The sequence below is a fragment of the Procambarus clarkii genome, chromosome 7 (genome assembly GCF_040958095.1).
Source record: "Procambarus clarkii isolate CNS0578487 chromosome 7, FALCON_Pclarkii_2.0, whole genome shotgun sequence".
Classification (NCBI taxonomy): Eukaryota; Metazoa; Arthropoda; class Malacostraca; order Decapoda; family Cambaridae; genus Procambarus; species Procambarus clarkii.
The window spans coordinates 16,328,189-16,347,960 of record NC_091156.1 but is presented as its reverse complement, the minus strand read 5'-3'; the positions used below and the strand labels follow the sequence as shown (position 1 = coordinate 16,347,960).

Genomic DNA, 19,772 nt, shown 5'->3' with positions numbered 1-19,772 from the left:
CACTTCCGGATAATCTCTACTTCTCTACTTATGATTTATTTCCGTCTCCAGTTTTCTCTGTATACCTGACCAAACTTGCATTGAGAATTAATGAAAGTATGTAGTGCCACTCGATGGAGATGTGTTGTAGAATATGTAGAGGTGCATAAGGTGATGTGTTGTAGAATATGTAGAGGTGCATAAGGTGATGTGTTGTAGAATATGTAGAGGTGCATAAGGTGATGTGTTGTAGAATATGTAGAGGTGCATAAGGTGATGTGTTGTAGAATATGTAGAGGTGCATAAGGTGATGTGTTGTAGAATATGTAGAGGTGCATAATAACTTGTGTTGGGTAGTGCATGATGTCATATTAATAGAGTACAGTTAGAAACTAACTGCTAACTTTGTCTTAACCTGTCATCTTGGTAACTGTGTGTGTGTTAGTAATTCCTGCTAGTTAGTACTTACAATAAGCAATCATTTGTTTTGTATTCATATACCATGAAGTTCAAAATTTGTTTCTTTATGTATCAAGTGATGCTATTAAATCTTGAAATCAGTATTGTAGGAATCATCATTCATTTTTGGTTAAAAAGAAAATTTATTGGTAAAAATATTATTTGAAGTAAGAGCACGAGTCTAGAGTAAAAAAAGGTTAATTGAGTTATCTTTTAATGTGAGATTGGAAAGATTTTTGGATAATGTTTGAAGTACTGTTTGACATGACTTTATGAGGTAAAAGTGTTGCACTTAAATATTTAAATTTCACGAGAGTACTGTTAATGGGACCAGTTACTTTGTCAAGCTTACATGTACAGGATGTGAAGATCAACGGGCCCGACTACTTCAGGTTGACCCCAGTAAATATTAGCGCTGCAGGGCATCCTTGCTCTCAAGTTTGTATCTTCAGTTTTTGTTTGGGATTGCATTATAATAGTTCTTGTCTAGCTTGAAACTTATGCACTATTATTGTAGCTTTTCTTTCTTCTCTTCTTCAGAGCAACATTGTGTGAAGGTTTTACATAGTGAGTTATGATAGTGGTGAATAATGCCTCCTGGAGCCTTGTGCTTTATATCTCCTGCTGTGAGGGACTCTCGTGCCAGAGAGCCTGATACATGAGAAACTGGCACCAAAGACCCTGGAGCAGTTGACTCTGGAGTGAGCCAATCTTGCTCGGTGTAGTTGATTGGGGAGCTTTTGTTAGTGTGTGCAGAGATGTCAACATTGTGAAAGCCCTGGATAAGTTGCTCTTCTTGCTTGGGAATGTAGCACTATAAAAAATGTATGGTGTAAAAGTATTTGTCCTTTTGACTTTCAGCATAATCAGTTGCTTTTGTATGTGGTGTGCAATTTTTTTTTTTTTTTTTTAGAAAAAGATCAAGTCTTAAGTGAAAAGAAATGGCACTTACTGGGTGGTTCTTTCAGTAGCTTTCCTTGGTATTGAAAGCTAGCACTCCGGGGGTCATGTTCTATACCCCAAGCTTCTGTGATTATCCTTTACCCAGTAGGAGCAAAAAAAAAAAAAAAAAAAAAAATCACACTGACTTGCCCCTGCTACAGGGCACGGAGAGTATGTAGGGATCAAAGATCATTCCATTACTGAGTATGAACTACCCAAAGAAAAATAATGTCAGGACACATTCAGCTTCCTTCATAGAAATTTTGTAAATTAACCAACCAAGCAAAACTTTGCAACAAAACAGAATATCATCACCCAACTTCCCTACATCACGACCAAGATGCAGCCGGAACATCTTAGGGCTCTGGTGGGGCGACCATCTCATTCTTGAGTCAAAGCTCAACAACGAGAATGCAGTATTGGAAATAAAGTTGGGTTGGATAAGGAAAGACCTGAAGGAGCTCCCAAGAAAGGGTTGTTTCATTACATTTGACTTTTTTTAGTTGGGTTGGCCTTTCTTAGTATCTTCTCTCAGCTTACCATGGCACTTCGAAGAGAAAGAAAGCAGTCTTTTCTAGGGTGCACAAAGCAAGTAGGGTATAAAGAAAAAGAGGGTAAAAGGCATGACGACAAAATCAAGGTAAAGGGCACCACACTACTGGGAGAAGGAAACTGTCCATAGAAGGAAACAAATTCCCATATCAATTTGATGACATGGAAAACTGACCATATCGTCGTGAGATTGGAGATGGACTTACAGAAACTCGGAGCCTGGTATTGGCAATGGACATACAGAGGCACCTTGGTTAACGAATTTAATCCGTTCCAAGAGATGGATCGTACACCAAAAATTCCTAAAATAAAACTAATTTTTCCATAAGAAATAATATAACTTGAATTAATCCGTTTCAAACACCCAAAACTTTTAACTTAAAAATACATTTTTACAGAGTACTACTCATATTTGTTACTATACCTTACCTTTATTGAGGACTCTTGTTGGCATATGGAAGACAATGAGGAAGAGTGAGGGAGGAGGAGAGGTGTTAGTGTTTGGAACGGGGATTATCTTGAGATCTATCTTGAGATGATTTCGGGGCTTAGCATCCCTGTGGCCCGGTGAGGGAGGAGGAGAGGTGTTAGTGTTTGGAAGGGGGATTATCTTGAGATCTATCTTGAGATGATTTCGGGGCTTAGCATCCCTGTGGCCCGGTCCTCGACCAGACCTCCTTTTTGTTACACATTCCCAAAAAGCAGCCCGTAGTAGCAGTCTAACTCTCAGGTACCTATTTACTGCTAGGTGAACAGGGGCAATATCTTGAGATGATTACGGGGCTTTTTAGTGTCCCCGCGGCCCGGTCCTCGACCAGGCCTCCACCCCCAGGAAGCAGCCCGTGACAGCTGACTAACTCCCAGGTACCTATTTACTGCTAGGTAACAGGGGCATTCAGGGTGAAAGAAACTTTGCCCATTTGTTTCTGCCTCATGCGGGAATCGAACCCGCGCCACAGAATTACGAGTCCTGCGCGCTATCCACCAGGCTACGAGGCCCCTTACGAGGGTGACAGAAACTCTGCCCATTTGTTTCTGTCTCCGCCGGGGATCGAACCTGGAACCTTAGGACTTCGAATCCCAAGCGCTGTCCACTCAGCCATCAGGCCCCCAGTCCCTTTCCTTTATAGTCCTGGGGTCCCCCTCCATTATAACATCAGGCAGTGATGACATTTCTGGGGTACTCTCTCTCCTATGTTTTGCAGGCATACTACTAGGACCTGGTTGTGGCTCACTGCTTGCTCATCTTACTAAGAATCTGTCTGTAGACACTTGTTTCTCCCTACATTTTAACACTTGTCTGTAGTGAGACATCACATTGTCATTAAAAAGGTTAATATAACCACCTGCTACAGTTTCATCTGGGTGAGTCTTTTCAGCAAAACTTTGCAGTTCTTCCCATATTGTACACAATTTCTTAATGAGAAAGGGACATCCTCTACTGCCCCATCCTCCCTTGAAGAAATTTCCTCAGCTTTCTCTTGTTGCTTGTACTTGTGAAGGGCTAGGAGTTCTTCGGTGAGCAGTTCTTCGCTGTGTTCCTCCACCAACTCCTCCACATTAACATCAACTCCAAGCCTAATTTCAGGCCCAGAGAAACAGTTAAGGTGCATATCGTTGACATAGGTTTGTTGTACTGCCTAGCTAGATCAATAACCCGCATATCATCTTCATGTTTACGATTGATCTCTTGTTTTTCCTCTTATCGTCATCCTCACAACTATTTTCTTAGGTTGAACTTTTCCACTGACTTTCTTGGGACCCAAGGCATGATATATAATAAGAACTTATATGTCCAGAAACCAAAAAAGCAGGAAAACAATAAAATTCTTCACAAAGAATTCAAGCATGGTCGTCACTAGGCGGGAGCCACTGGTAAACTGAGCGTGCTTCGCCCCGCGGTCGGCAGAACCCAAGCTCTCGACCCATACATATATCAACAAACACTCGTATTCTAAGGCAAACTCGTACACCAAGTCAAATTTTACGAAGAAATTGACTTCATATACTGAAAAATTTGTAATCCGGGGCATTTGTAAACCGAGGTTCCACTGAATTGGGAAAAAGCTGTAGCTAGATTAGCAAACAAAATTCATGGCAAGAGTTGGTCACACCCACCTAATGAAACACCAACAGGATGGTTGGTCCCTTATCCCATCCATATCATGGGATAAGGGTTTGTCAGGGGAAAAACCTGGAACCATCCAAGGTGTGTATGGTACATGATCCCTAATTAGACCAAGCCTGAATTAACTAGAATTGTAACATAGACCAAGAAACCAAACCCAGAACCAAGAAATGAGACCCACAAATGACAAAATTGAACCTGTGTGATACAAAGAAAATAGTAAAACATCTCTCAAGAGTTCAAGAGTGAAACACCCTCAAGAATACAAGAGTAAAAACAATAGTAAAACAAGCAATGGAAGTGAAGTGAGCACCTGTGCCCAAAGAGCACCCCAGCACCCTTGAAGGATGCAAACACTCTAATAACCTGCCACTAAGACAGGGATTGTCATGTTGATTGAAGCAGAGACCAAGAACTCCCCCATGGAGAGCCATCTTCCATAAAGCATAGCATTGAAAGATAGAGCTATGGAACTCAACAGAGACTAAAGCAAAAAGGCATCCAAGCCTAGCAAAGAGGAACCTATCCACACACAACAGAAGATGCTGGTTCCCCACTGAGGTGACCAACATCATGCTAACAGAAGCACAAACACCATTTAACATTAAGACAAGAAGCAGCCAGAAACACAGAACAAAGAACAGACTGTAGAAGCATAGAACCTCTATGCTCAAGCTCAGCCCATCCTCCTGTTTTGGTAGTACTTAGAAGTAACGATGAAGACTATAGTACATATACTGACGTACAACACAAATAGAAAGTAGAAATTGGTACTATCGAATTTAGACATACCGGAAAAAGATTTTCTATTAATGTTGTAAAGACAAATAAGACTAACCTAACCTAACTTTCCTAGGTTTAATACACAATATGAGGCCTAATATAATACATATGTGTGCTATACTAGGCTAGAAATATTTAAGTTTGTTTTCTGGGGGGAGACCCTCTGGCTTCCCAGAGCTATCTGGGCTGATATGAATGTATTAGACCCTGGCATCAGTCAATGTGCATGGATTTCTAGACCTACTGAGGACCAGAACCCCTCTCTGAGGGGGCCAGAACCTGGCCCCCTCAGAGAGGCATGAGGAGCAATGTCACTTCGGAGGGTTCATTGGTGAATACTTGGAGTGAGAGAAGAGGAAGGCGCCATGGCACCGAACCTCGAAAAACCCAAAGCGAAAGCTGGTGAATCAGCAACCAGCATAAGGATGTCAGGCAACATACCCAGCGATTGCGAGAGTGGCGATTCTGCCCATCGAATAAACCAGCAGAGCAAAATTCAGGCTACTGCACATCTGCTCGAGCAACTGCTGAGTGACCCTGAACCCCCTCAAATACAGCCGAAGGCGGTAGTGCAACTGGAGCAACGCTGCAGGAGGGAGAGAAACAGAAGCAGTCCGAGAACCCTCCCCTAAACCCAGCCAAGTCTGAACCTGGGACGGAACCAACTGGGACTTCCGCCAAGTTACCAGGAACCTGAACCTCGGCTAGCAGACAAGCAGACCAGCAGGGAGCCCCCACACCAACCAGTCGTTGAGGCAGGCTGCCAGCCAGGAAGACACCTGGCTGGCAGAGGTGTCAGCCAGGTGTCACCTAAAGGTGAGGTGAGTAAAGGCACAAAGACATAGCTACTCACACAGTCAGCTGATCGGCAGTCGCCCTCAAGGCCAGACGCACTAATATTTCTCCTCCAACAATATTGTTTGTGGTGTTATTACGCTATATACACACATTATATATAAGTATCTACCTGTGTTATTCACCATACCTGTACAAATAAGCTGGTATGGCGCCCAAAGACCATAGTGGCTTTCAGTAAACAACATGACAAGTCGTGCAGACGACTCTCCTCCTTCACCAAAATGGCGGCTCCCAACCTACTCCTCTCGCTGTTATCTCACACTATACACACGTTATATATAAGTATCTACATTTGTGTTCACCATAGCAAACCACTAAGCTGATATGGTGAGTGCAGTCAATAAATGGTGGCCACACACAGTCAGAAGACGACGCCACAACCCTCCCTCCACAGCCTTACTCCTCCCTCCATGGAGCACAGCGCTAAATATCACCACAATCCTGCTATTATCAGAATCCTGGTCAGTTTTATCACAGTCAGGGGGCTTCAGTAATACTATCACTGCTAAATAATAGCAGTATCATATATATGATGGCATTTGTAGGCGATGCTGTGGTCACAAGCTGAACAGCGGTGCAGTGAACTCGTGCTGCGTGCGCCAGCCTTGGTGGCTTACTCAATACTGATGCTCTAACATTCAAGAATGTTGGCCTCGATTTTTTTTCTAGGTGGCATCTGGCAATTATCGGTCGTGGCTGTACTATAGCTGCCCCTATCCCAGGCGGGGCGTTTAAATTATAGCGCTAGACACGAAATCATATATATATGATGTGCGCGGTTTTGGTTTTGTCACTGATATCATATATGTATGATTTGCGCGGTTTAAGGGTTAATGGTTAAGATGCTTTTACAAGCTCAGGTTATAGGTACATACATTGTATAACAGATGTATTACATATTGTATAGGTACAATACATTGTTTAACAGATGTATTACATAGTCAGTCTTGGGTAAAAGTCAAATATATCATCAAGTGTTCCAGTATTCATATAGTATTTACAGAGTTCAGCATACCTCAGCCCCAGAGGGCGAAAGTCAGTCAATATGGGACATTCTACAGTACAATATAATGTTCAAGTGGTGGTGGTGTCAGTGGTGGAAGTGGTCAGGGAAGGCAGGGAGTGATAGTGGGGTCAGGGGAGGCAGGTGGTGTTGGTGGTAGTGAGCTCTGGCCTGAGTTATCATCTTATTGGCAACACGTGGCTGGTGCTGGCTGGCACCTTGATGCTTCACTCACTCTCTGCTTTTCAATAAATTAGCTAAGAAAATGTTACCATTTTAGTTGTTTGTAACACTTCGCTCTATCATATTCCATAGTCAAAATGAAGAATTCATAAAAATAGTGGGGGGTTGTCAATGGTGAGGGGGATGTATTTGGGGGACGGGGTTGGAAGACAGCTAGCCCCTATCCCAGTCAACATTTTTAGAGAGTGTTGGGCGTGGTGAGTGAGACACGCCATCCCCCACCACTGACACCACCTGACTTCTGACACCATCCCCTACCATCAGACTGTCAAAAAGAGATGGGAGGTGGCCCAGTCAGCAAATTCAGCCACCAACAACACAGCAATGACAAATGGAACTGAGAAGGAAACATGCTGACCCCAACACCCATGATGCCATTGGGGAAGGGTTGAGACCCCCCTTCCCCCTCCATAGTAGGGCCCAGGATCTTATTATAAGTGGGCATCCCGGAGTGCCCACGTAATGTGATTCCAGAAAACGTTAGTTGTCTTTCGTGCGCCAACATAGGCAAACTGTCAAGAGTCTGCATGAAGAATCTGACAAGCAAACTCCACTTATGATGAACAAAACTTGACTGAGAGGAAGGATCTGTAGCTGATGGAAAAATCAATGCCTAAGAATCGGCACCATTGGTGCTGATTCGTAGGCATTGAAGGAAGAGCCATGTCCCGAGAATCTACACCACTGGATGCCTAAATCATTGAGGAAGGAGCAAGGTCTAAATCCCATAAGACCATCCAGATAGCAGGGGGCAGAAGCCACAGCAAAAAAAAAAAGAAGAAATAACTCTGTCAGAAAATAGGAAATGGGAAGATAGGTGGATGCCATGAAGAGGGACCAAGCAAATTCCAAAATCTGGGTGAAGAAAGCTCACCATTTTGCCACCTTAGCTGTAGAAAATTACCACTGTCTTCTGAAGGAGGGACAAAAACACAGGACGCAGCCGCCATAGCTCCCAACCTGAGGCAGAAATGGATGCAATTCCCTGCACTGAGCATAAGGCATCCATTCCACTTGTAAGTTTAACAAAGACCAGTTCTAAATGGGAGCCGGTCGGCCGAGCGGACAGCACGCGGGATTTGTGATCCGGTGGTCCTGGGTTCGATCCCAGGCGCTGGCGAGAAACAATGGGCAGAGTTTCTTTCACCCTATGCCCCTGTTACCTAGCAGTAAAATAGGTACCTGGGTGTTAGTCAGCTGTCACGGGCTGCTTCCTGGGGGTGGAGGCCTGGTCGAGGACCGGGCCGCGGGGACACTAAAAGCCCCGAAATCATCTCAAGATAACCTCAAGAAGATAGGCAAAACACAAAATACAGCAGAAACCAGACACAAGCCCAGAGAAGTGCAGCAAACAAAGGCACAGAAGCAAAGGCAAAACCAAACGGACCCACCAAAAGTCCACAGCCCATGGTGGGGGTGGGGGCAACAGGCAAGAGAACACCTGAACCAGTCCCACCATAAGCTGTACGAAAGGTTCAGGACAATAAGGACCTGGCCAAAAGAAAAAAAAGTATGGGGATATCCATACGTCTGGAATAGGGAGATGGCAATGAGTAAATTAAAACACTGCTCTTTGAACTGTTTATTGGTTGCTCCTCGATACTGTCATTTGGATCCCATCTTTCCTGAGTGCACTTATAAAGAGTGGGCATTAGGAGAGGGTTGCTACCTGTTGTATGTGTTAGTGCTAATAACGAGGTGGTGGTCAATGTAGTGTATAAGTAGGTACTTATGCATTTTCTGAGCAATAATTGCTATCCATACTTTTCCATTTATAGATCAAAAGTGGTGTTGAGTGGTTTTATCTGCTCTTTGGTGTCATTATGAGCTGTTTAACTTGGCAGGTGGATTGAGGTATGCTCTTTACTGTTTCCCACCCTTCGACAATGGGAGGACTATTTGTAAAGTACCTTATTTTCGTGGGAGCTGTATGTTGATCATAGCTTGCCAGGTAGAGGTCACCTGTGTGGACCCATAGCACTAATAGAGAAGTAACCGAGGTACTGCTCAGAGAGAAGCATTTCATTTCATTGAACACCTTTTCTGTGGGGAGCCCCAGGAGGGAACCCTGAAGCTATCACACTGATACATTGCCATACTACAAGGTGCCATCAGTTGTGGAGTTCTTATTGGCCTACCGGGGACCATGAGCCAGAATCTATGAACACTTTCCATTTAAAGTTTTTTTTATGTCTGCCACCACCAGGGAAGGCACCCAGAATGTTAGCGAAGCAAGACAGATTACTGCATGGTTAAAACTGACACTGCAGCCTCAAAAACTGCCAAAAAAATTCCCCCAACTATGAAAACAATCAAAATTGTATGAAACTAGCACAAGCTAATTTGCCCCACCTACACCACCCTCACCTTGGGGGGAAGGGAGGGAGGCAGATCAGGTCAACCGACTTGCATCACCCCTCAGTTCATATGCTGATGTAGCACGGTGCAGGTTGCCCTCTCAGTTCACTCTGGCTTCAGTTTTCTATTTTCGCTAAGTGATGTTTTCCTTTGGGGCTCTTATACACGTTTGTGTAGTGTGAGCTAAGAGTTATTAATGCTTGGAGCTGCATGTGCTCAGGGTTTTCTTTCCTGTGTGCTCCTTAAGTGCTGCCCTTGCATGGTCAGGGTTATCTTCCGTAGAGTGTTCGAGACACTGCCTTTAGAGGGTCTCCTCTCTTGGGGTCGCCTTCGCCCGTTATGATAATGATTGCCTGTGTTTTTTCAGTTTGGGGGTGTTTTTGCAGGTGGGGTAGGTAGGTAGGTAGGTAGGTAGGGGCACACTGTGATTTGCATGACTTAATCAGCATGCTGGTGTAAGCTCCCAGATATTATCTGCATACCTTGTGATGATTAACTTGTAATGGTTTCGTGGCTTAGCATCCCCGCGACCCGGTCCTCGCCCAGGCCTCCTTCGTGGCTTGCATGGTGCTATGGTCTCTCTAGTTGCTTGTTCTCTGCAGTTTAGTCCTGGGGCTTTGTATTTTTTGCTTCCCCTTTTTATCCTTTGTCATTTCCTGAGGACATTGTCTAAATTTTTGTCTGCTGTGGCTGTTTGTGTATATGTGGGGGTTGTTCTTGCCTTTCATGGCAATCCAGTTTGGCCAGGGCATTGCCTGATGCCCTAGGTCTTCTGCGGTGCCAGCAGCCGGGTCAGATGTGCATTACCTGGCTTCATCTGGTCAGTGCAGTGCTCGCTCTGCTTGAAACGCGGGCTCTCGGGGTTTGCACTGGTCCTTTTCCGGGTCGTTCCTGTGACGTGGTGGTGGGGGGAAGGCTAGCTTGGTTTGCCAGTTCTTGGTCCTGTGATTTGTAGCGTTTCGGGTCGTTTTTTTTAGGGCCTGCGGTAGAGTTGGTCAGTTTCACCTCCGGGGCTTTTGGGCAGGCCCTCTCTCCTTGCCTTCATTAGGTCATCTCGGAGTGGGTACCTTTGGGAGTGGTCGAAACGACTTCATCTATTCGGTGTGTTTACTGCCTATATCCAGTTCCGAAATGGGATTGTTAGGACCATCTCATAGTCAGGTCCATCTTGTTCTTGAACCGGGCACTTGAATGATTTCCCTGAACCTCCAGGATGCATATTGGCATGTTGCCATCCATCTGAGGTTCAATGATTGGTAAAGTTTTATGGTTGGGCAGCAGGCCCCCATTTTTGGGTTTTCTCATTCAGGCTGAATCTGGCACCTCGCACCTAGTAGTATGACACTGTATCAGTGTGATAACCTCAGGAAGCCTCTGGGGCTCACCCAGAAATTTGTGTTTCATTACATATAATGCTGTTTTCTGTTGGGAGCCCCTATGGCTCCCTGGAGCTTATTAGGCTAATGTATGTTATATTAGACCGGGACATTAGCTAAGGAGTTCAGACCTACCAGGGACCAGCGCCAGAACTTGGCCCCTTCAGAGAGGTTTCAGAAAGCAATGGCCCTGGAAAACCCCCTTGTGGTTGGGGTTTTCCTTATCTGCCATCGACTGGGGTTAGCACCCGGAAACGTAGGCATAACAAAACAAACCCCACATGGTAAAAAACTGAAACAAAAACCGGACAGAGAGATAGAAACTCCCTACAATCCCAAAGGGAACAAGCAAACAAGCAAACATCACACTTTACTGCAGCGCTGATTGTCCGCGCAGCCCTCCCCACCCCGAGAGGGGGAGGGGGGGAGCCCTGGACCTCACCACACCATCTGCCTTCGTCAGCATCAGTTTGTAAGCTAATGTCAACCGGGATAGACGCTTCTCTGGCCTCAGTTTCCTACGTGGTGTTTGCCTTGTGTGGCGTTCACTGCCATGTGTTGTGTTGTGCAGTGGCCAGGTGTTCCTCATCAGTACCAGGGCTGCATGCGCTTAGGGGCTTCCTTCCCTAAGCGCCCTGTGAGTATTGCCCCTGCGTGACAGGGTAATCTTCCCTGGGGCGTTTGGGAACCATTCCCGTAGAGGTTCTTGCTGCTCGGCATTTGCCTCGCCCTTGGGGCCAGCTGGGGCTTGGGGCCCTTGTTTGACCCTGGGTAGGGACTGGTATTGTGCTGGTTAGGGCATCAAGGTGTTGCGCGACCTGCCACCTAAGCGCCGACCGGTTCCTGTTGCCTCTGGAGACGGTGTACTTTTGCGAGGTTTTCTTTTGTTTTTGTTTTCAATTGCTTGGTGGGGGTCTGCCCAGTGTGGCTATAGTTCGACTGGTAGTGTTTGGTGGCCCTCTGCTAGGCCTCCGTGATTGCACACGTCGCAGGGGGTTTTCAGTGTTGTCCTCTACCCCTTGTTAGTTTTGGGTTTTAACCAGTTAGCAACACCTTGCCCGGGCTTCCCGTAGTTGTTACCCTACGGGCCCTGGAAACCCCTGTCGGGGCTCAGTGGACCATTGAATGTGTCTTCCGAGTTCCAATCCGTCTTGTACAGGTTCGTTGGTTGCTGTGCCCATGTCTCTGGGTGACAGTCGCCACTTTTGCCTCCGTCATGTTGCCTGTTGGGTCCCTGACACCTTGACCCAGAGTCTTGCGAGAGATATTCTCTGCTTGTTCTCCAGTACTCTCCTGATGTTTTTACTGTTCAGAGTACTGGCAGCATCCATGTTGCAAGCTATGTTAGGTTGCTGCAACACACTAGGTTGGTTTCCCACTCGGATGCCCCGGGGCCGCCCCGTTTTGGTTAGGTGCTGTTCGCCTCTTTCCCTCCCTGTTCCTGGCTCCGGACCGCTTGCAGGTTTCAGGGTCGGGGCGGGGTTTAGTTGGGGCCGAGACTCGGGCAGTTTCGGGGGCTGCCCCGGTCTGGTTGGGGACGGAGGTTTTCGAGCCTGTTCCTCTTGCCACAGCTTCTGGGTCTTACCAGTGGCCCTTTCTCGCTGCCTTTCCCATGGACTCTTCCTTTTCTTTAAAGGCTTGGAGGATGGCTCTGCCCCGGGGCCTCTGTTGCGGGTTCCCGGGGCTGTGGGGGATGCCTGCTAGCAGTTCTGGGGCTGTTTGCCCCTGCCTGGGTTTTCTGCTTCTGGGCGGAGTTTTTCGCCCATCCAGTCTGCTTCTTCCCACTTGCTGGCATGTTTTCGTATCTTTTGCGTCGGTCACAGCCCCCTGTTCTGGTGGCCATTTTCTTCTGCCGGTTTCCGGGCATGGCCACCAGGGCGGTTTGCGGTTGCAGTTTGTTTACATGTGCCTGGGTGTGCGACCTAGTGTCTTGGGTGAGTTTTTTCACCTTTTTCTGGGGTTTTATTCTCCTGTTGTCGTTTCTTTGCTTTTCTGGTGTTTTCTGCCCATCTTCTGTCCCTCTGGGAACGTTTGAGTGTTGATTTTACACCGGGTTTTCCATTTTGTCGTGTTTTGGGTCTGGGCCCTAGGTTTTAGGCTCAGTGTCCCTGTTTGTTTATGCTTGCTCCCACACCTTGTCCCTCGGTTTTTGGTCTGTTTTGACCGTTTTCCTGGGGGTTCTGTCTGGGGGCTGTGCTTTGCCTTTCTGTGGTGTATCTCCGCCGACAAATGTAGTGGTTTGGGCTCCCCCTGGTTCGATTCTGGCTTCCTTTGGGTTCTTTGGTTTCGTTCCAGAAGTTCCTTCCTGTTGGGCCCCCTTTGCGGGTTTATGGGGCTTTGTTTCCTCGTGTGTGCCCCGGTTCTGCCTTCTGGGGTTCCGGGGTCTTCCTGGCTTGCAGACTGATCTTTTTGGGTCTTTGCACATATTGTGGTCATGCTGGGACTTTGGGTTTTGTTGTCGAGGTGGTCTTTTGATGCAGTTTTGTGCCTTCTTTGCCTGGTCGGCGTGTGCTCTGCCTACTGGTTGGCGGCTTGTAATTTTCTTTCACGTAATTACCTAAGTGTAATTACCTAAGTGTAGTTACAGGATGAGAGCTACGCTTATGGTGTCCCGTCTCCCCAGCACTCTTTGTCATATAATGCTTTGTAATTACTGATGGTTTTGGCCTCCACCACCTTCTCACTTAACTTGTTCCTACCGTCTACCATTCTATTTACAAAAGGGAATTTTCGTATATTTCTCTGGCAGCTTTGTTTCGTTAGTTTAAATCTATGACCTCTTGTTCTTGAAGTTCCGGGTCTCAGGAATTCTTCCCTATCAATTTTATCGATTCCTGTTACTATTTTGAACGTAGTGATCTTATCGCCTCTTTTTCTTCTATCTTCTAGTTTTTGCATATTTAATGCCTCTAACCTCTCCTCGTAGCTCTTGTCCTTCAGTTCTGGGAGCCACTTAGTGGCATGTCGTTGCACCTTTTCCAGTTTGTTGATGTGCTTCTTAAGATATGGGCACCATACAACCGCTGCATATTCCAGCTTTGGTCTAATAAAAGTCGTGAACAATTTCTTTAGTATTTCTCCATACATGTATTTAAAAGCAATTCTGAGGTTAGAAAGTGTAGCATAGGCTCCTCGCACAATGTTCTTAATGTGGTCCTCAGGTGACAGTTTTATATCTAGAACCACCCCTAGATCCCTTTCTTTGTCAGAATTCTTTCAAGATTTCTCACATAATTTATAGCTTGTGTGGGGTCTATGTTCTCCAATTCCACATTCCATAACATGGCATTTATTCACATTAAAATCCATATGCCAAGTGTTGCTCCATATACTTATTTTCTCCAGGTCTTCTTGAAGGGCATGACAATCATCTAGGTTTCTTATCTTCCCTATTATCTTAGCATCATCAGCAAACATGTTCATGTAATTTTGTATTCCCACTGGTAGATTGTTTATGTAGACAATGAACATTACCGGTGCAAGAACTGAACCCTGTGGTACTCCACTCGTAACATTCCTCCAATCCCATACCTTGTCTCTCATTACAGCCCTCATTTTTCTGTCAGTTTGGAAATTTTTCATCCATGTTAGAAGCTTACCTGTCACCCCTCCAATATGTTCTAGTTCCCAGAACAACCTCTTATAGGGACCTCTGTCGAAAGCCTTTTTTAGGTCCAGATAGATGCAGTCAAACCAACCATCTCTTTCCTGTAAAATCTCTGTGGCTCGATCATAAAAACTGATTAAGTTTGTTACACAGGATTTTCCAGATCGAAAACCATACTGTGTGTCTGATATTATATCGTTTTTCTCCAGGTGTTCTACCCATTTAGTTTTAATTATTTTTCCCAATATTTTGAATATTACACTTGTCAATGATACAGGTCTATAATTAACACTATCGGTAACTTTGGACCGGACTTGCGTCCATTATTTTTCTCCTGAGTCCTAACTCTGGACCAGACTTGTGTCCACTACAAAAGATATTTGTATAAAATTCATTTTTTATCCAATCGACCTCAGGATAGAATCAAAATAAGCGCCTTTAGATTGCGCACAATTTGATACCAAAATGAAAGATATAACATGAAACTTGATGTCCGAATACTTAAAAGATTATAAACAGGCTTTTGGTCAAAATATTAAAATATTTGTTAAAATTCTATTTATTGTCCTATTATCTTGGGACTAGCTTTAAAATGCGCGCCTTTACGTCGCGAACAATTTGATACCAAAATGAAAGATGTAACACAAAAATTTATGTCAGAACACTGGAAAGATATAAATAATTTTGTAATGATGAACGTCCAAAATTAAAATATTTGTTAAAATTCTAGTTATTGCTCTATTATTATGGGACTAGTTTTAAAATACACGTCTTTTTATTGCGAACAATTTGATACCAAAATGAAAGACGTAGTATGAAATTTGATGTTATCAAATTGAACGAGTATACACATTAGGTTGCAGTGTACAAATTGGTGCTCGTTCATGGGTAACTTTAGGCTTTTCTGCGGGGAGGCACTCCAGGCTTTTGTACATTATTTTCATACACATCTGTAGGGAATTTAATTGCGAACACAATGATACCAAACCGAGCGACGTAGCACGAGAATTAAGGTGATAAAAATGGAACGAGTATGCACATGTTACTGATTTTGTGCGCTCACGGGTAACTTTTGCTGACTTTAGGCTTTGCTGTTGGGAGTCATGCCAGGCTTTTGGACATTATATTTATACACACCTGTAGGGAATTTAATTGCAAACACAATGATACCAAAACGAGCGACGTAGCAAGAAAATTAAGGTGAGAAAGCTGAAACGAATATACACGTTTAGGTGTCACCGCGCGCTTACCCGCATGCTCGCCCGCACGCTCGGTGCATGACCCCTAAGTTGACCACGCGCCTGCCCGTGCGCGATAGTGTTAAGGGGGTCTTCCCCTGCTTCCACTTTCGTAGATTGAAACTATGTTAGCCTTTTTCCACACATCAGCTACAACTCCTGTAAACAGGGATGCCTGAAATACAATAAGGTGAAATTACCTAAGTGTAATTACTTAAGTGTAGTTACAGGATGAGAGCTACGCTCGTGGTGTCCCGTCTTCCCAGCACTCTTTGTCATATAACGCTTTGAAACTACTGACGGTCTTGGCCTCCACCACCTTCTCACTTAACTTGTTCTGACTTGTTTTTAACTTAACAAGGTGAGTAATACACCTTGTGTGTGTATTTATATATGTAATTACCTAAGTGTAATTACCTAAGTGTAGTTACAGGATGAGAGCTACGCTCGTGGTGTCCCGTCTTCCCAGCACTCTTTGTCATATATCGCTTTGAAACTACTGACGGTCTTGGCCTCCACCACCTTCTCACTTAACTTGTTCCAACCGTCTACCACTCTATTTGCGAAGGTGAATTTTCTTATATTTCTTCGGCATCTGTGTTTAGCTAGTTTAAATCTATGACCTCTTGTTCTTGAAATTCCAGGTCTCAGGAAGTCTTCCCTGTCGATTTTATCAATTCCTGTAACTATTTTGTATGTAGTGATCATATCACCTCTTTTTCTTCTGTCTTCTAGTTTTGGCATATTTAATGCTTCTAACCTCTCCTCGTAGCTCTTGCCCTTCAGTTCTGGGAGCCACTTAGTAGCATGTCTTTGCACCTTTTCCAGTTTGTTGATGTGCTTCTTAAGATATGGGCACCACACAACAGCTGCATATTCTAGCTTTGGCCTAACAAAAGTCATGAACAATTTCTTTAGTATATCGCCATCCATGTATTTAAATGCAATTCTGAAGTTAGAAAGCATAGCATAGGCTCCTTGCACAATATTCTTTATGTGGTCCTCAGGTGATAGTTTTCTATCTAGAACCACTCCTAGATCTCTTTCTTTATCAGAATTCTTTAAAGATTTCTCACATAATATATAGGTTGTGTGGGGTCTATGTTCTCCTATTCCACATTCCATAACATGACATTTATTAACATTAAATTCCATTTGCCAAGTGGTGCTCCATATACTTATTTTGTCCAGGTCTTCTTGAAGGGCATGACAGTCATCTAAATTTCTTATCCTTCCTATTATCTTAGCATCATCAGCAAACATGTTCATATAATTCTGTATACCAACTGGTAGATCATTTATGTACACAATAAACATCACTGGTGCAAGAACTGAACCCTGTGGTACTCCACTTGTGACATTTCTCCATTCTGATACATTGCCTCTGATTACTGCCCTCATTTTTCTATCAGTCAGAAAATTTTTCATCCATGATAGAAGCTTACCTGTCACCCCTCCAATATTTTCCAGTTTCCAGAACAACCTCTTATGTGGAACTCTGTCAAAAGCCTTTTTTAGGTCCAGATAGATGCAGTCAACCCAACCATCTCTTTCCTGTAATATCTCTGTGGCTCGATCATAGAAACTGAGTAAATTCGATACACAGGATCTTCCAGATCGAAAACCATACTGTCTGTCTGATATTATATCATTTCTCTCTAGGTGTTCTACCCATTTAGTTTTGATTAGTTTTTCCAATACTTTCACTATTACACTTGTCAATGATACAGGTCTATAATTGAGGGGGTCTTCCCTGCTGCCACTTTTGTAGATTGGAACTATGTTAGCCTGTTTCCACCCGTCTGCTACGATTCCTGTACACAGGGATGCCTGAAAGATCAGGTGAAGTGGAATGCTGAGCTCAGATGCACATTCTCTCAGAACCCATGGTGAAACGCCATCTGGGCCAGCTGCTTTGTTCTTACCGAGCTCCTTGAGCATTTTTTCCACTTCGTCTCTAGACACCTCTATGTGTTCTATGTTGTTCTCTGGAATTCTTATTGTATCTGGTTCCCTAAAGATTTCATTTTGTACAAACACACTTTGGAACTTTTCGTTTAGTGTTTCACACATTTCCTTTTCATCTTCCGTGAATCTATTTCCCATTTTCAACCTCTGAATATTATCCTTTACCTGAAATTTGTTGTTTATGAATTTATAGAATAGACCTGGTTCTGTTTTACATTTGTCCGCAATCCCTTTTTCAAAATTTCTTTCTGCCTCTCTCCTCACTGCCGTGTAGTTGTTTCTCGCATCTTTGTATCGCTGGTATGTTTGGGGGTTCGGCCTCTTCCTGTATTGATTCCATTTTTGTGTCTTTCGGTCTCTAGCCCTCTCGCAATTTCTATTGAACCAATCCTGTTTCCTAGTTCTGCATCTCTGTTTTGGTATAAATTTTTTTGTGCCTTTATCATATATTTCACAAAACTTGCCATACATCTCATTCACTTCCTTGCCTAGCATCAAGTCTGTCCAATTATACTCACTAAAAAAATTTCTAAGGTCACCATAATGTCCTCTCCTGAAGTCTGGTTTTTCAACTGCTTCAACCTCCTTATTTTCTTCCAGCTTATAACGCATTGCATACTTTATTCCCAAAAAGACATGGTCACTTTTACCCAAGGGAGGAAGGTACTGAATGTCAAATATCTCTTCCTCCTTCCTGGTAAATATCAAATCTAGCATGGAGGGAACGTCCCCTTCCCTCATCCTCGTAGCTTGTTTAACATGTTGATACAAGAATGTTTCCAGGATGAGGTCTACAAATTTACAGGTCCAAAAATCTTCTGTTTTAGCTTCATATGCTTCCCAGTCTATGGATTTCAAGTTGAAGTCACCGACTATCAACAGTTGTGATCTATCGTTATCCGCTCTCGCTATAATCTCTCTCATTATTGTTATAAGACCTTCACGTTTACTATCTAGCTCCTCCTTTGACCATGTGCTGCTTGGCGGTGGACTATATGCATTTATCATCATTAGTTTATCATCCTCATAGCAGATCTCTAGTGCTATTATGTCAACTTCTTGTGGATTGGCAGTCATTATTTCCTTCACCTTTAGGTGTTCTTTTACCAGCACAGCAACGCCACCGCCTTTCCTAATTTTTCTGTCCCGTCTCCAAATTGAGTAGCCCCTTGGGAATATGACCTCATTTAAAATTACATCTTCAAGTTTTGTCTCCGTGAGTGCAACAATGTCTGGTGTCTGCAGCTGTATTACATCACTTAACTCCAGTATCTTCGATCTCACTCCATCTATGTTGGTGTATGCAATCTTCAGGAACTTGTTCCCCCTCTCCTTATTCTTCACTCCCCCTCTCTCTATTGATTTTGTTGGTTTGCCTTTATGTACCACTTTACTGGTTTGCCTACCCCTATCACTTTGTAGAAAAAAAGAATTTGTATGTATGTGTGTGTGTGTATATATATATATATATATATATATATATAATATATATTATATATATATATATATATATATATATATATATATATATATATATATATATATATATATATCTATATATATCTATATATATATATATACAGAGCACCACTTGGTTTTCGAACCCCTTGGGGACGAGACCCGTCGGTTAACATGTAAGTTCGTATACGAGAAATAGAGGGGAAAAAATAAACTAGAAATGTAAAAATAAATTTTTCCGAAAAAATTCACGAAAAAAACTCTAGGGGAAAAAATCGACAGGTTCATAGCGTAAATGCGACTGTGTTTTGTTTGTACTCACCAATAAGTGAAGTCCTGATCCGCTTTATAAAAGTCCTTAATTGTTCCTAACTGATTATTAAGACGTCTGGCAAACATCCTCTGGATGTTTCCTGCCAGCCTGCAGGCACATCCTGCCTAAAATATACGATGCTGTACTGTACATTTAAGAAACAAATCTGGGTCACAGGTCTGTGGAGTGTGGTTAGGCTTACGGAGTCAGCCGGTCCCTCCCCCACCACCGATACACCTCCCCCTCTCCCCCCACCCCAAACCCATACACACACACACACACACTCAAAGGTCACGTGGTTCATGGTTCACTTCAACACCCATATATCGCTTCCTGCCTGCCTGCCTCCTTCCCAGCCTGCAAGCCTGCCTGCCTGCCTGCCTGCCTCCTTCCCAGCCTGCAAACCTGCCTGCCTGCCTGCCTCCTTCCCAGCCTGCAAGCCTGCCTGCCTCCTTCCCAGCCTGCAAGCCTGCCTGCCTGCCTGCCTCCTTCCCAGCCTGCAAGCCT

At 44.0% G+C, this 19,772-nt stretch overlaps 1 protein-coding gene across 5 annotated transcripts in view; it reads left to right on the top strand.

Annotated features, from left to right (window-relative positions):
* The window catches only part of LOC123761409 (6-phosphofructo-2-kinase/fructose-2,6-bisphosphatase), a 274,084-nt gene that overhangs the window by 124,154 nt on the left and 130,158 nt on the right, over nucleotides 1–19,772 (top strand). For 3 of the 5 annotated variants that reach the window (XM_045747431.2, XM_069313301.1, XM_069313303.1), the window contains one exon: nucleotides 799–876. The exons of the other annotated variants lie outside the window; for them this stretch is intronic. In XM_045747431.2, coding sequence (XP_045603387.2) covers nucleotides 799–876 — 78 coding nt within the window. The remainder of the gene's footprint in view (nucleotides 1–798; nucleotides 877–19,772) is intronic. 5 annotated transcript variants of the gene reach the window in all.